Source organism: Sus scrofa, chromosome 5 (genome assembly GCF_000003025.6).
Source record: "Sus scrofa isolate TJ Tabasco breed Duroc chromosome 5, Sscrofa11.1, whole genome shotgun sequence".
Taxonomy (NCBI): domain Eukaryota; kingdom Metazoa; phylum Chordata; class Mammalia; order Artiodactyla; family Suidae; genus Sus; species Sus scrofa.
Genome location: NC_010447.5, coordinates 87,074,029 through 87,090,243, shown reverse-complemented (window position 1 = coordinate 87,090,243; position 16,215 = coordinate 87,074,029). Strand labels below are relative to the sequence as shown.

General features: G+C 42.2%; 1 protein-coding gene across 1 annotated transcript in view; it reads left to right on the top strand.

Annotated features, from left to right (window-relative positions):
- The window catches only part of CFAP54 (cilia and flagella associated protein 54), a 310,179-nt gene that overhangs the window by 12,378 nt on the left and 281,586 nt on the right, over positions 1-16,215 (top strand). Inside the window, 3 exon segments of the mRNA XM_021092730.1 lie at positions 721-864; positions 5,346-5,517; positions 9,459-9,517. Of these exon segments, the coding sequence (XP_020948389.1) occupies positions 721-864; positions 5,346-5,517; positions 9,459-9,517 (375 nt within the window).

Below are 16,215 nucleotides of genomic sequence, written 5' to 3'. Positions count from 1 at the left end.
AGCTCACAATCCACCGCCCTGAACCTCTCCAGGTCGACGGTGCCCCGCGGGCTTCAGAAAAGCGGCGTCTGACTTTGTAATGGGAACAGAAGCATGAATTAGAACTAACACGAATCATAACTAACGAGAGCTCAGACTTTTTTGATTTGTCCTGCTGTGATGTCAGAGACTGGACAGATGGAGGAAGCCAGCTCATCACCTGCATTGTTCTTTTCTTCCTTCTTTCTTTCCTTCCTTCCCTTCCCCTTTTTCTTTCTCTTTCCTTTTCTGTCTTCCTCCCTCCCTCCCGACCCTTCCCCACACTTTCTTTCTTTTTTGGAGCTTAGGCAGCATCAGAAGCAAGGCCGGTTATAGAGCTCATTTTCCTCCCTCACTGGGTAGGTGGGTTACCATGATCTAGTGAAGTCGAATCTTTTGGATTTTGAGTTTAGCCAGGTATGACCCCCCCCCTCGGTGCCCTGGTGCCTCTTCCCCCTCTCTGAGGTCAGGATGGTCTCATCTCACAATAGGCTTGGGAGGAGGATTAGATGAAATAGTGCACGTGCATTGCAGTCTGTTACAGAGTGTGTGGCAATGCTGCTGCTGCTGGTAGTAATAAAATAACAGTAATAAGCAACATGGACACTATTAATATTAGGAATATTATGACTGCGCCCTAATTTTCACAATGTTAAGCTTCAAATGGTATTTTGAAACTTACCAGTCCTCTTCTTATTTCAGGAATATAAGTTGGCCCTTTTACAGTGCTATGGGAGGTACCTTCAGCAGTTCACCGTCAACTTTGATGAGCATAAAGCAGACGTGAACGAATTCAAAGCTGTATTTTTTCCAAAAGGCCTTGGAGACAAAACCGCTGCACAAACAGTAAGATGAAAGCAGTAGCTAGACTAGCTACCACTGATGATCAGCTCTGCAATAGTATATCCTTTAGTTGACAGCTTCTCAATGTCTTTCATTTGCTTAGCATGGCGTTTACCTGTGTGTTCTAAGTTGCTTAATAAATATTTTCTGTGCTGGATGAGAAAGCGCGCTTTTAAATTTGTAAAGATGCTTTGGGGATTGTGTCATTGGAATCCCTTCTTCATCCAGTAGACAGTTATTATTATTATAATTACATATTGGTCTAATACTTTTAGTTCACAACGTGCTTTAGAAAACATATCGGATCCTCACAATAATTCTGTGAGTTAGATACTATTATTATCTCTATTTCACAAGAGAGAAAAGAGAAAGCTAATCACATAGCATAACAAGCAGTGGCTCTGGAGAGGAAACAGATTTTTTTTTTGATATTAAAAAAAAGTATGCTTTTTTTCCTCGTATACCAGTATTATGATGTTAATTGCTACCAGTGAGTCATTTGTTGAGCAGTTATGATACGCTAGGTAGTCTTCTAAATGCATTACAGGAATTTTTACCTTGCAGCCTCCTTGCAGTCTTAAGAGATTGGTACTATTATGCCTCTTTTACAGATGAAGAAACTGAGGTTTATTAGAGAGTAAGAAACCTAGTCCACTTAAGGCACTGGGCAGAATTGATGTTTGAACCCTAATCAGTCTGACTCCAAAGCTGTGTTATTCCAAACTTAATGATTATTCTAGGCCTTGAAAACAGTATGTGGTTTAATAAGCAGAAAATCGCAAGCGCGTTGAAGGCACACTGAGCAGGTCAACTTGCCTGTAACATAGGTGCATGAATAAGAATTCTGAGCAATGTAAGTTGATGCCTAAATGGAGTCCTGACACCAACAAGCAGTTCTTGGGACACCAACTGAGTGTCCTACGGTTCAACTCAATCCTGACTGTGTGCCCGGAGGCAGTGCCGGATTCCACCGGTTAAGGGCTCAGTCTTGCAAGACCAGTCCCTGTCCCACCCCACCTGACCCCTACACACTTCAGATGCCAGTTGCAAGCTCATGCTACCTCTACTTCTGACAGACTGGCTGTATATCAGAGGGTCCCACACCCCCCTTCTTGGGTTGGAGAACTTGTTGCAGTAGTTCACAGAACTCCTGGAAACAGTGTACTTACTAGATTGCAGGTTTATTATGAAAGGATATAATTCAGGGACAGCCAGAGGAAAAGAGATACATAGAGCAAGACCTGGGGAAAGGCTTCTATGGCTTCTAAAGATGCACCATCCTCCCAGCACCCTCATGAGTTCATCATCCTGCAAGCTTCCCAGACACCATCCTTTTGGGATTTTATGGAGGCTTCATTACATAAGCTTGATGAATGGACTCATTGGGCACTGGTGACAGATTCAACTTCCAGCCCCTCTCCACTTCCCTGGAGGTCAGGGGATGGGACTGAAAGTTCTAAACCTCTAATCAAGGTTGGCTCCATTGGCAACTAACCTCTACCCTTAGGCACTTTCTGAAAGTCACCTCATTCACAGAGCAAAAGACGTCTTTGTCACTCTCAACACTTAGAAAATTCCAAGCGTTTTGGGAGCTGTGAGCCAGGAACTGTGGACGAAGACCAAATATATATGAGAAATATATTTTGGCCATCCGAATGACCAAATGTGTATTTCTTATAAATTGTAATATCTCAGTGCCCCACTGGGAAGAGTACTGAATGAAGAGTTTGAATTTTTAAGGCCCCTCCTATACCTTCTTGGTCAGGCTTCCATAGCTCTTTCTTATACATACCATTGCATTATCCTTCTACGCAGCCTGCCTAGCTTAGCATCATTGCACTGGTGGGCTCCACTGTGTGGAATTCTTCTATCCTAGATCTCTGTGTGGGTCACCCCTCACTTCCTTTGGGCCTCTTGTCCTCCCTGCTTTAATGTATTGTCACTTAAGATCACCTGATAAGTTTTCATTTATTTATTTTTACCACCTGTCTGCACTTTCAGAATGTGAGCTTCAGGAGAACAGGACTCTGCTCTAATATCTAATCTCTAGTGCCTCCTGTAGTGCCTGGCGTGGATGTGTTAAATGAATGAATAAATTAAGTAGTATAGCCAGAATTCTTAATCCAGGAGTTCCCGTCATGGCTCAGCATTGCCATGAGCTGTGATTTAGGGCACAGACATGGCTTGGATCCTACGTTGCCGTGGCTATGGCATAGATTGGCAGCTGTAGCTCTGATTCAACCCCTAGCCTGGGAACGTCCATAGGCCTAAAAAGAAAAAAAGAAAAAAGCAGAATTATTAATCCAGAAGCAGTAGGCAAAGTAGATGAGACAGAAAAAGATTGGAGGCAAGAGGCAACAAAGCATGAGTATGCCAGCAGGACTGGGTGTGAAAAGACAGGAAGACTTTGATGTTTCACAGGCTAAGGTTTAGGTTCTGGCACAACACCGGCACACCACAGTTCTCAATAAATATGTATAAAATGAATGCATAAGAGAATGAATGGATTAAAAATACAGCGCAGGAGGAACTTGACAATGCAGAACTAGAGATCTTGAGAAATAGATTTTGGAATAAACATGTGTATTGGTCATAGTTGAAGAGGTAACTCTGGAGAATTTACTGTCGGGATATTAACAGCAAAGTTTTGTATACCTATGTAATCATGATATTTAATGATCCCCTTTGTATGCAGTATGGGGGGCAGAATTTCTAAAAGTTTGGTCTCTAGGACCAGCCTGCCTGGGTTCAAAGACATGTTGTGCCAATTCCTAACTGTAGGATCTCGGAGAAGATGTGTAGTTTCTTTGTCCCTCAGTTTCCTCATCTGTAAAACAGAAGTTATACTGAGACCTACTTCATTGTTTCGTTGTTGTTGTTGTTTTAGGATTGCTGAGATAAATAAAGACTTAGAATAGGGCATAACATTTAAAAAAACATTATGTATCATTATCTACTTCTAAAAGAGAGAGCACTTTGAAGGTAAGAACTATTCCAACATATAGATGCCTTCAACAATATCTTCTGTGAAACCAGCTCCATGGTTGCTAGAATTAGCATCCATGTATCCAAGCAGGAAACCTGCCTGGTGAAGTAAGGCCCATTTTTATGAAGACTGTCCGCTCCTATAGCTTTAGCAGTACTGAAGATTCTCAAACCAAAATCTACATCTTACATTTTGACATGTCCCAAACCGAACTCATCTTTTTCTTCCATAATTGGCTCCAGCCAGTACACAAGCAGGAAACCATTGCAGCCTTCTCTCTAACCTCCCACTTCTCGTTGGTGACTAAACCCGGTTGATTCCAACAAGACTTGTCTCTCCTCTTCTCCTCCTTCTCGCCTCCAGAGCCCCATTTCAGGGCCCTTATTTCTCTGGGTGACCTCAGGGCCTCAGATCTCTCCTAGCCTTCTGCATGCATTTTTGCCCTCTTTGCGTTTCACCTCCACACTTTTGTCAGTGTGAATTTCTAAGGTGTACATCCAGGCTTTGCACTCTGTTACCCTTTGGATTTGTCCTTTGGCCTTGTCCTTTGGCCATAGTGCATATTCCTTGGAATGGTGTGGATGCTGTCCATGTTCTGACCATGGACGCCCCCCACAGCCTGATTTCTTTATCTTGAAACTTCTCATCCAACTTTAAAAAAGACTTGCATTTAGTGGCCACAGCAACCACCCTAAGCATTCCTAACACTGCCTGTGCCTGGGACGCATTCCCCTCTGTCTAGAGCCTGTCTTTCTCGTCTTCCATGCCTTATTGCTTAGCAAAATGTGGCAAACAGAGGTGCTCAACAAACATTTGTTGAAGGAATTGTATAGAGGGAAATACTTGCATCTAAATTAGTATGTTAAGATGCCATTGGGGGATTTATAAAAAATTGATTCAATTCTCTATTCTTGGAAATGGAATTTTGTACTTTTTTTTTTTTTTGCTTCTGAAAAAAAATTTTTTTTTTGACTGTGGAAAGATGATCTTCACTCGGTGGATGCTTTGAAAAACCCTATTTTACCTTATTTCTTTCCACATGTTAGTCCACTAGGGCTGCTATAACAAAAACCCAGAAACTAGATGGCTTACACAACATTTGCTTACTCACAATTCTAGAGACTGGGCAGTTCCAGATCAAGGTGCTAGAAGGTTCCATGTCTAGTGTGGGCCTGCTTCCCCCTGTGTCCTCATATGGCAGCTCTCCGTGGGTCTCTTTTATAAAGGCACTGATTCCACTCATGAGGGCCCCACCTTCATGACCTAATCACTCCCCAAAGACCTCACCTCCCAAATACCCCAAATATCATCACACTGGGCATTAGGTTTCAACATCTAAATTTGGGGAGGACACAAGCATTCCATCTGTTGCATTATTCTAATCTGTGGAATTAATTAAGCAGAATTGTTTCCATTTTAGTTTTTTACATTTTAAGAAGTGCTCTCCTAAGTTGCATAAACCCTATTTATATTCTTATTTTTTTCTCATGTGTTTCAGTTTCATGCTTTAAATGGCAAAAATATTTGCAGCTACCAGCTAGTCTGTGACAGTGACACAAACCTGCAGAATAGAGAATCTGTGATCCATTGTCTGCACATCTTGTCCTCCTTGAGACTCATCATGCAGGCGGCTTTGCCACAGGAGCACCTTTGCTGGATTATCTTCAATGGTATTTATCATTGTGTTGGATGTTTCATTGTGTCCTTCAGAAAGTTATTTAAATGACAAGTTTGTCAGTGCCTTGATTACCTTGTGACTTAAAACATGTTCATGTCATAATAAGACAGACGTGACTTTTTAAAACATTTTTATTCCATTTTAGTTTGTCCTCATGAGCAGGGACTTAGAGAGCTTGTCTTTGGGTTTTATGCCCAAGGAAGGGTTAGAGGCTGTTCGGATAATCAGATTCACAAAAGTACAAAATAGGGGCCACAATTAGTAAATAAATATACGTGGAAAGGGATGGAAAGACCCCTGCAGGTTAGATTGTTTTTCTAAGCATCATCCATTTATGGGCCGTTTCCCTGAATACTAGGGCTTTCTACATATCAGCTTTCTCCTCTTACCTGTTTTTGAGTGAGGAGATCTGAGAATGTGCATGTGTGTGTGTGTGTGTGTGTGTATAGCGAATTTATATACACATATACACATACACATCTATATATTGTATAGATAAAAATATATACCGATATATGCATTGTATAAGTCTCATGAAATGAATCTTATCAAAATGTAGCATTCGATTTCCCTTTTAAGAGTTACAATTTAAAGTCAACCAAAATTCTCTTTAAAATTACAGCTTGAAGTTATAATTCTCTGGATAACATATTCTTGAAAGAAAAATAATGACAGTGTGTTCCGTGTGCATACAACCAGGACAAAATAACTTGAAAGAAAGCATATTGGATCCTTTCTCGTCTGTGGCAGCTGACAGTACATTGCCTTTTTCTCCCTCACGCTCCCCAAGTCATATTTTTGACATTTTGATTGTAATTAGACCTTACATTTGCTCCCAGAGATGAGGCTGACTTTGGAAGAAATCTTTCAGTCCAGTGATGGTTAAGCTTTTGTGGCTCATCATCCTCAAAGTTGCCCAGCCATCTCTTCACCTGAACTGCTCACACCTCTTGGCAGGGACGAGCAGGAGCAGAGCATCTGTGCTCAGGGAGGAGTGATAGGCCCGAGGGTTCGGCCCTTGGGTCAGGCTTTGCTTGGACTGTGGAAACGATGCAGCGTGACTCTCTGACTGATATCCTCTTAAGATCACACACAAAACCTCCCACTGTTATTATTAGTTTTTAAAAAAGGTTGAACAGTGTCTGCATCTTGTACATCCTTTTTCTGGCATGTGCTTTGCTTTTTTTTTTTTTTTCAAATACATACGGCATCATGTTCTAGATTTTATTTTGGTTCCTAAATAGTTTTCTGCTCAACATTGTGGTTTTAGACTCGAGCCATGTTCCCATATATAAATTTAGTTCATTAACTCTGCCTGCTGAATTGTATTCCAGATGCCCATACACACATAGGAATGGGCACCCGGTTTGCCCTACCTCTCTAATTGCACAAATGATTCTGCAGTGAACATCCTTGCCTGAGTCCTTTTATAGACCTGTGTGAGAGTTTTCTGGGAATTATGCCCAGGAGTGAAATTGCTGGATTGTGGGAGACACATATCCTTAGTTTCACTAACTACTGTCCCTGTTTTAATTAATTCATCTCAAGCTTATTAAATGCCAGGCATTGTTCTAGATGCTTAGGGACACAGGAGTAGGTGATAGACAAAAGCCCCGTTCTCATGCTTACATAATGCTTCAGAGAGATGACAAATCAAAAATAAATGGCGTGTCATGGTGCTGAGTGCTGTGGCGGAGAAGAAAGCTGAGAAGGGTTAGGGAGAGCATAGGCACGGCCGCAGCCAGCTGGGGCCAGGCTGCAATTCAATGCAGAATGCTCAGGGAAGGCCTCACCCCAGATGACGTTTGAGTAAATACCTGACTGAGACATCTGGATATTTGCGGAAAGGGCATTCCACCTGGGAGATTAGCAAGTGCAAAGGCTTCGTCGTTTTAAAACTTTGGAATTTAATCATGAGAAAATAAATTGACCTGCAGTCAATTTCTCAAAATACATTTGACCTTTCCAGTTAGACATTTACACTCTTTACTTCTAACTGACTACTGTGCATACACAGCCTTGGTGTCTTCAGAGATTTTAACTCATCTTCGTTCTTTCACAACATCTAATTGGGAGAATGAGTACTGGGTAACACCTGACTTCTCAACTAAACTGAACTCATTTTAACCCTCCAGTAGTCAGATTATTTTAATGGTAGCCATCCTCGATGAAAAGGAATCATATGACAAAGAGGCAAACTCGTATTAGGCTTATGGTTAAAAATCAAACTTCCAAAGATATGCTGAGATTGTAAAAATTCAGTCTGTGCTCCATTTGAGCCATTTACTCTCTCTCTTGGGCTTCTGCAGTGGATCTGTGAGCCCTGCCAAGATCCTGAGGGGTTCAGTTAGAGTCAGAATGCGCTAGGGCTGCAAAGGTTAAGGGCACATCTTCGAAATACAAAGGGCCCTTGTTATTCTTGAGGGCTGTCTCCTGGGGCCTTCTGAAATTTCCTCATTCCCTTTGCTGAATGTTTGTCTGGGCTCCTGGCTTATGCCCGAATCATGTGTTTTGTGGAGAGTCATATGTTTCCTATGCATATCCTTACTTGGTGATTTTTTTTTTTTTCTCTTCTGAGAAACAAACAGTTGGGTCAACAAAACCAAGCTGTGATAAGAATGCTGAGTGTGAGCTCTTACTAGTGGAGTGGTTTTTTTATCCCTGTGGATCTTACATGAGATAAATAACTATGTCACGGGAGCAGGCACACTGAGAATGCTGTTTCGGAATGCTAAGAACTTGTTGCATTCTCTGTGAAGTTTATGGTACTAGAAGTGTTTAAGATTTTGTCCAATATATCTTTGTGTCACTTTTTTGTGTAATGTTTACTGTGCTTACAGGTGTTTTTTTTTTTGTTTGTTTGTTTTGTCTTTTTTAGGGCTGCACCTGTGGCATATGGAAGGTCCCAGGCTAGGGGTCCAATGTGAGCTACAGCTGCCAGCCTGCACCACAGCCACAACAACATGGGATCTGAGCCACGTCTGCGACCTACACCACAGCACACGGCAACACCGGATCCTTCACCCACTGAGCGAGGCTGGGGATTGAAGCCACATTCTCGTGGTTACTAGTCAGATTCATTTCCACAGTGCCACAGTGGGAACTCCTGCAGGTGTATTTTAATCAAGGGGTGTGTGTTTTAGAGCAGATACTGTTTTCTTAGAAGCTTTTAAAGTTTTAACATGGACGTAGGATTTCAAATTGTTGGATTTTGGTGGTTATGAATTTTAGATCAGCTATTTCATAGAAAACATTTAGATTGCTTTCATTTTAGTTACATGCCTTTTTGAAGCATGGAATACTGTCTTTTAGGTTATTTTGTAATGTCCTTTGTATATGGAGAAATGAATGGTACTGTCATTCCCCACTCATCCTCCAAATGCTGCCATGAAATGAGTCTTCTATCTTCATTTAATTAGCAGTTTTATTAAAAAAAATCGCACTTGAATGATCTTAAATAGGAGTTGAAAATGGCATTTTCATTAGAGTACTTAAAGGACATACCTTAATGATGGGATAAATATTATATGACACAGTGAATGAATACAATGCAACCTATTATGCATTATGATTTTTAAATTATGAGTTTCCTTGTGCCATCTGATTAAATATGTATTCTAATCTTATTGGGAGATAAATCTTCAGTTTTTCAGCTGTGAGGGAACCAATATCATTTTATGTGAATTAATAAAACCATAAGGTACATAAATTATGTGACTGAAATATTCTTTTGTTTAGCATATTTCAAAACTTAAACTGCCAGTGATTTGGCTACAAGTTACAAAAAATTTGTAATGATTAAACGTCTCCAGCCACTATCATGTATTTTCAGGTGATCACTTGTTTTGGGAAACACCAGCTTAAACTATAGAAATTGAAAGGTAAAATTCCACCATCTGACTGCAAAACATGTGAATGTTTTTCTCCATCCAGGTACCATTTACATTTACACCATTTGCAGAAAGCTGATGATCATAGGTCACTCTTCCAAGGTATGAAATTTACTGACAAAATATCTTCTTATGTAATTCCTCTTTTTTTAAGACTTGTTAGAATTGAATGCTAAGTAAAGAAAATTTAGTGAATTATGTAAAAAAAAATTAGGGAATAAATAGATATATATATTACATAGGTTTACTGTTCTTAGTTTTACTTTAACATGACCATACGTAAAAATGCAGACCATAAAGTATTAATGAAAAGAAAGACTTTCTAAAATTGATAGGTATTTCTCCCTTGTCCCTTGGTCTCCCACAGGGACATTGTCATAACTTGTCAATATGATACTGACCCCTCATCTGGCAGCTATACCTCTAGGTAGGGTGTCCATCCATTCTGGCTTGCCCAGGACAGTCCTTGTTTATGCCTTTTGTCCTGGCATGATTATTGGTGCCCACTTTCACCCTTCAGTGTGTCCTGGCTTGGATGATCACCAGTGGTTAGCCTCTCTATGTCATGCTCTGGAGCTTGGACTGCATTTTGTTGGAAGAGCTTGGACTATGCTTATGGCTCAGATACTAATTGGATAAATAAACACCTAAACTATGTCCCAGTCATGAGCCGACTTTATTTGCTAGTAAGATGCTCACTGCTCCGTTTTAGCTCGGGGAAGTGGCTGACACTTAAGATGACTTCCTTACCACATTGGTAGCACCTCTGTCTTCAGGAGAAATGGGTTTTTCCTCTGTGTTCATTGTCTAGTCATTGGAATGTAGGCAAAAATAAGGGGAAATACACTCCCCTTGAGACCACGCTTGAGTCGTTGCTGGTATCTGCAATATTACTACCTTAGTTTTCTGTATTGCATGCAAAACCTTACTCCGAGTATTCTAACACTTGGGACAGATTTTTTCTCCTTATTTCCTCAAAACATAGCCCAGTGTCTTAAAAATGACAACACCTAAAAAATATAGAGGCAAATGTACTTGCAGGCTTAATGGCTGACATTGTGTGTTCTCTCTCTGTTTTGTTCCTCGCATTTAAAAGCTCTGACAGTGACTTGAACCATCTCTGTGCCAGATTTTTGAGTGTGAATTAAAGCAAGGGGAGGCTGTCCCGTGTATAACGTAAAATTGGCGTACAGACTATTCCAGTGATTCTACATTCAGTTCCAGATGATTTCCTAAAAAGAATGTGCAATCTTCGCTTGCACTTGCTGTAGCGACGAATACTGCTCCACAGAGCCAGCATGGTTTGGTCTGCTTATAACGTTTGTCTGCCAAAAATTTGAAAGGCTGAGATATCTGTGCCAACACTTAACTGTTAGTGTTTGTGTTTTTAATGCTGAGAGGATTTTAACGTGATAGTCATCTTAAAATAATTTCTTATTTATACCCTGGGTAAGACATCTATTCTCCCCCTCATGCCACTTGAGTTTCTTTTGGACAAAATGAGGGAGTCCTGAAGCAGGATGGTTCTGGAGTCCCAGTCTTGTGGGATGGGAGTGGGGGGGAGTGAGGAATGCAAGAATTTTGCAATGGTGGGTGGCTGTACAGTTGGCACTTGAAGATGGGGGTGAAATTCTTTTGGTTTGTTCAGTGTAAGTGTCAAGGAAATTAATTTTCAGCCAGAAATTCCCAAATCCTCAGCTTATAAGTTGATTCCCTGAGCTGAGACTCTACATGGACTCAGTGGGTCCATTGGCTTTTTTTTTTTTTTTTTTTTTTTTCCTTTTGGGACCACACCTGTGGCATATGGAAGTTCCCAGTCTAGTGGTCAAACCCAAGCTGCAGCTGAGGCCTACACCATAGCTACAGCAGTGCCGGATCTGAGCCGCATTTGTGACCTAGGCCACAGCTTGCAGCAGTGCCGGATCCTTAACCCATTGATCAAGGCCAGGGATTGAACCCCCATCCTCATGGAGACTGTGTTGGGTTCTTAACTGGCTGAGCCACAGCAGAAACTCCTCAGTGGGTCCATTTAATAGGGACAAGCCCTTGGCCAAGTCCAGCCACATCTGAGTGGTCCTGATTCTGTAGCTACTTCAGAGTTGAAGTCTGTTATAGCAAATGACAGAAGGAGAAACAGATGTGGGATCCTCAGGCTTTTCTCGGTGTCACACCAGGGCAATATAAACTCATATGCTGTGTTAGGTACTGGGTGAAGGGCTTTGTATACATAACACCATGATAGTCTTTTGAGGGGGACACCACCATTGTCATTGTCATTTTTTTTTTTTTGTCTTTTTCTTTTTTAGGGCCGCACTTGCGGCAGATGGAGGTTCCCAGGCTAGGGGTCGAATCGTATCCATAGCCTCCGGTCTACGCCAGAGCCACGGCAGCACCAGATCTGAGCCATGTCTGCGACCTACACCACAGCTCACAGCAACGCCAGATCCTTAACCCACTCAGCAAGGCCAGGGATCGAACCCGCAACCTGATGGCTCCTAGTCGGATTCGTTAACCACTGCGCCACGACGGGAACTCCTGAAATAGTTTTTGACATGACTCTCAAAACATCCTGAAGACCAAGACTGGCCAGGGCTCTTTCCCAGATGGGAAACGCTTCCTTTTGTGCTGAGGCAGGTCACCAGCATCCGCCCAGGCAATGGAGGGAGGGCAGGTCTCTGAAGCCTCTTTCCCTAAAGATTTGGGACCATTTGCTCTCCCTTATGATATAATCTGTAGCTGCTTCTGAGGCATTTAAAACTGTAGCAGAGGGAGTTCTCTTGTGGTGCCTTGGCTTAAGGACCTGGTATTGTCATTGCAGCAGCTCAGATTGCTGCTGTGGCATCGACTTGATCCCTGGACTGGGGACTTCACATGCCATGGCTGTGGCCAAAAATAAAACCGCAGTACAGTACTCAGCGAACCTTAAAGAATACGGTAGAACCTATTTGTTCTAAGGAAACATTGATTTCCCTTTCCCTTTACTATAAAACTGAAATTGTTTGGTAAAGGTTGGGCTTGAACAATGCTTGTCAGGTCCCTCCACATGCTGTTACATAAACTCCAGACCCAGACTTGGAGATGCTTCTCAGTACCTTCCTCCAAGCCTACAAGCGAATATAAATGACGCTGCAGTGCCATCCTGTGGCTCAGCTGGTGAATCGTGGGCACTCTTCCTGGTTGATTCCCGAACCATGCTCCTGGCTAGGCTCTTAAAACTTGTTTTTTCAAAGGTGTTGGTTTTCCCTCTGAAGACAGTAGTCCTGCCGAAGTCCCAGCAATTTTTTAATTCATAGAAAGAGTTCCCTATTTTAGGAGCAAGAAAAAATGCTATAAAGTAAGTGGTTTTTTGTGTTTGTTTGTTTGTTTGTTTTTGGGAAATGGCTTTTCATCTTTAAAACCTGAATGCTGGTTTTTCAGAGCCCTAAGCAGAACGATGGCTCTGCTCTTTGTCATAGTTGTCTTGTGTCGTGGAAAGAACACTGCTGCCCCTGGGAGTCCAGAGACCCGAATTCCAGCTCCAGCTCTGTCACTTACAAGCAGTTGAGCATCTTGTAGTCAGCTTAGGTTACTTTTAAGGTTCTGTCTGGCACTAAAATCTGTGATTTTTTTGCTAAGTCTGAGGCCAAACTGAAATAGTATGTGAACAACTGGTAAATGAAGCTATTTTTATGTTGAAATGTGAAATTCCTAATACCAGGAATCCTGAGAGCTTTGGAAGACATGTGGATATGAAGGGGGAAAATTTATACATGATGTCATCCTACCCTCTCAAAATTATAACAATCTGAATGCAAAAGTCCACAGCAGGATTTCTGTGCAGCAGATGTGAGAAAATGCAATTTTTTTTTGGTCTTTGTCTTTTTAGGGCCACACCCATGGCATATGGAGGATCCCCGGCTAGGGGTGGAATCAGAGCTACAGCTGACGGCCTACACCACAGCCACAGCAACTTGGAATCTGAGCTGTGTCTGTGACCTACACCACAGCTCACGGCAGCGCCAGATCCTTAACCCACTGAGCGAGGCCAGAGATCAAACCCTCATCCTCATGGATCCTAGTCGGGTTTGTTCACCACTGAGCCACAAGGGGAAGTCTGAGAAAACACAAGATTTTTGATGACTGTTAATTCCATGTCAGTTCACAGTGTGGCAGGGCTGGTAAAAATGACAGCAGCAATAACAAGAATTGCAGTAAAGCAATCCCAGACCCCTTTTACTGCCGTCTAGTCAGTCACTCTCAAGGGACATTGGCACCCTGGAGCAAAGCCATAGGAGACCAACCCTGATGGGAAAGGAAGTGCAGTTCTGGGAGGTATAGACATGCTTTGAGAATCTCTATCCTGGAGAGAGAGCTGGGGAAGAGGGCAGGCTTCATAGGTGCTTTCAGATTCTTGAGGGCTGTAATTTGGTAGTTGAATTTTGAGTGGGTTTTTTTTTTTTTGGTTTTGTTTTTTTTTTTTTTTTTTGCTATTCCAGAAGACAGAACTAGGACAGACACCCTGGAAGTGTATCAAGGTGGATTGCACTTCAGATTAAAGAAGTTCGTGTTGGAATTGTCTTTTGATGTTACGTGGCATGTTGTTCCCTGTTCCTGGAGGTGGGAACTCGTGAGCAGGGAGGATGTGGTGCTGGGAAAGTTGGTGAGGATGTGATTCGATGGATTTTCAGGCCTTTGATTCTATGATGACTTGAAGTAGGTCCATGCTTAGCCCCATGAACTGAAACTTTTAAATGAAGGTCAGTCGGTCAGTCAACACATATTTATGGCATGTCTTCTATACACTAGATAAAAGTTCTGGGGGCTGGGAATAGAGTGGTGAACAAGACAGGCGGGGCGCTTTGCTAAGGGCACTCACATTCTACTGGACGAGCTTACATTCCCAGCAGGTGGCAAGGGGTGTCAAACCTCCCAGAGCGCCTTTCCTCTGGAATCGAAATTGACTAGACGGCAGAGAAATCTGGCCTTTCTGGTTGCTTCTCTCTCTTGGGCGTCTGCTGAGCTGTTTGCACACATTATATGCACTGACTTTGAAGGCTCGGAAGATGACTACGGGGTTAGATGGTTACCAGTGTTTCTGCTATTTTTACTATTAAATGTGATGTCAGGCTGTGGTTTTACTTTCTATCTTTGAAGCTCCTGAACCTTTTTTGACGATTTGCCTTTTTACGTTTGGCGTGCCTACTAAAGACTTATTTTTCCTCAGCTATTTCCTCAATTATTAAAGGCCGAATTTGCTTTTGGAAGAAGGGCTTTAGTCTGCAGTCCGAATTTATCATAACTATTTTCTTGAGAATCTAGAATTCTTGTTAACACTTCCTTGGTCATTTCTGCTAATTTCAGGGTTGTCTGGTGAATTCGTTTCGTTGGAGTTGGGAATATCTGCCAGGTACCTACCTGGTGCTGTTTGGGGTATTGTGATATAATGACAAATGAGGCATGGTTCCTATTTTCAAAAAGATCACAGTAAAGTTTCAGCATCACACACATGAGCATATTAATGCACTTGGGTGTGACGTGTGGTATATGTGTAGATAAGAATCTATGTAAATTATATACAGTACACACACACACACATATACATACACACAACACAACTGCAGTGGAGACAGAAGTGAAGCAAAGGTCGTTTCTCTCTAGGGCGGTTAGAAAAGTCTTCTTCAACAGCCAGTTCTCTCCCCTGCTCTGCTTCCCCCTTCCTCCTCCTTTGTCTTCACCGTCATTACCAAAGCTAACACTTGTGTGTTTCCCCTGTTCCGAGTGTTGAGTGAGGATTAACTCAAGCGATTCTCTAAAATAGCTACTGGTCTACCTGTTTTGCAGATGAAGAACCCGAGGCACATGGCGTTTGTGGTCCAAGGTACCACTGCCAGCGGTGGAAGTAGAATGTCCTCTCAATCTGACAGGACAGGGGAATGAGAGAACAGAGGGAGCAGAGAGAGACACTTAAGATATTTCATGGACCATTAAGATATTTCATGGAATGGAAAGCGTTTTGGGCAGCTTTTAAGGATATGATGCAAGGTCAAGAGTAATGGGGGGGTGGGGGAAGGCAGAAAGCAGGCATGAAAGGTGTTTGCATGCCCTATAAAGGGTTTGACCTTTGTCCTATAGGCAGTAGGGAGCCATTGAATGTTTAAAGCACAAGAGTGACACCACCCAATTTGCATTTTAGAAAGATAACTCTGCTGGAGGTAAAGAGGATGGGTAAGGAAGAGGGATGTTTACCAGCCATCGTCCAGGGAGACATGTGAGGTCCTACTTGGTTAAGGCTGATGTGTCCATGGATCGAATTTAGAATTTGATATTTGGAACTATTTAGCTCGTAGATTCTTATTTCCATCCCGGTCATATTTCATTTTTTTCTCTTCTTTTTTTTTTTTTTTTTTCCTTTTTTAGGACCATCCCCACCTATAGAGGTTCCCAGGCTAGGGGTCTAATTGGAGCTGTAGCCACTGGCCTCCACCACAGCCACAGCAACATGGGATCCGAGCCGCATGTGCAACCTACACCACAGCTCATGGCAGCGCCGGAATCCTTAACCCACTGAGCGAGGCCAGGGATCAAACCCGCCACCTCATGGTTCCTAGTCGGATTCGTCAACCACTGAGCCACGACGGGAACTCTTAGAATATTTTTGAAGAAAGGAAAATGATTGACAAAGTTAACTGAAGACTACATATAGTCAAATGGTGTTTCCTGTATCAGGTTTACAGGAAGAATATGTGCAAAAAGATTATCATTGACATTTGTGGAGAAAAGTCACTTAGCTGGAATAGCGCAAGAGGCTCTTACGCATATTC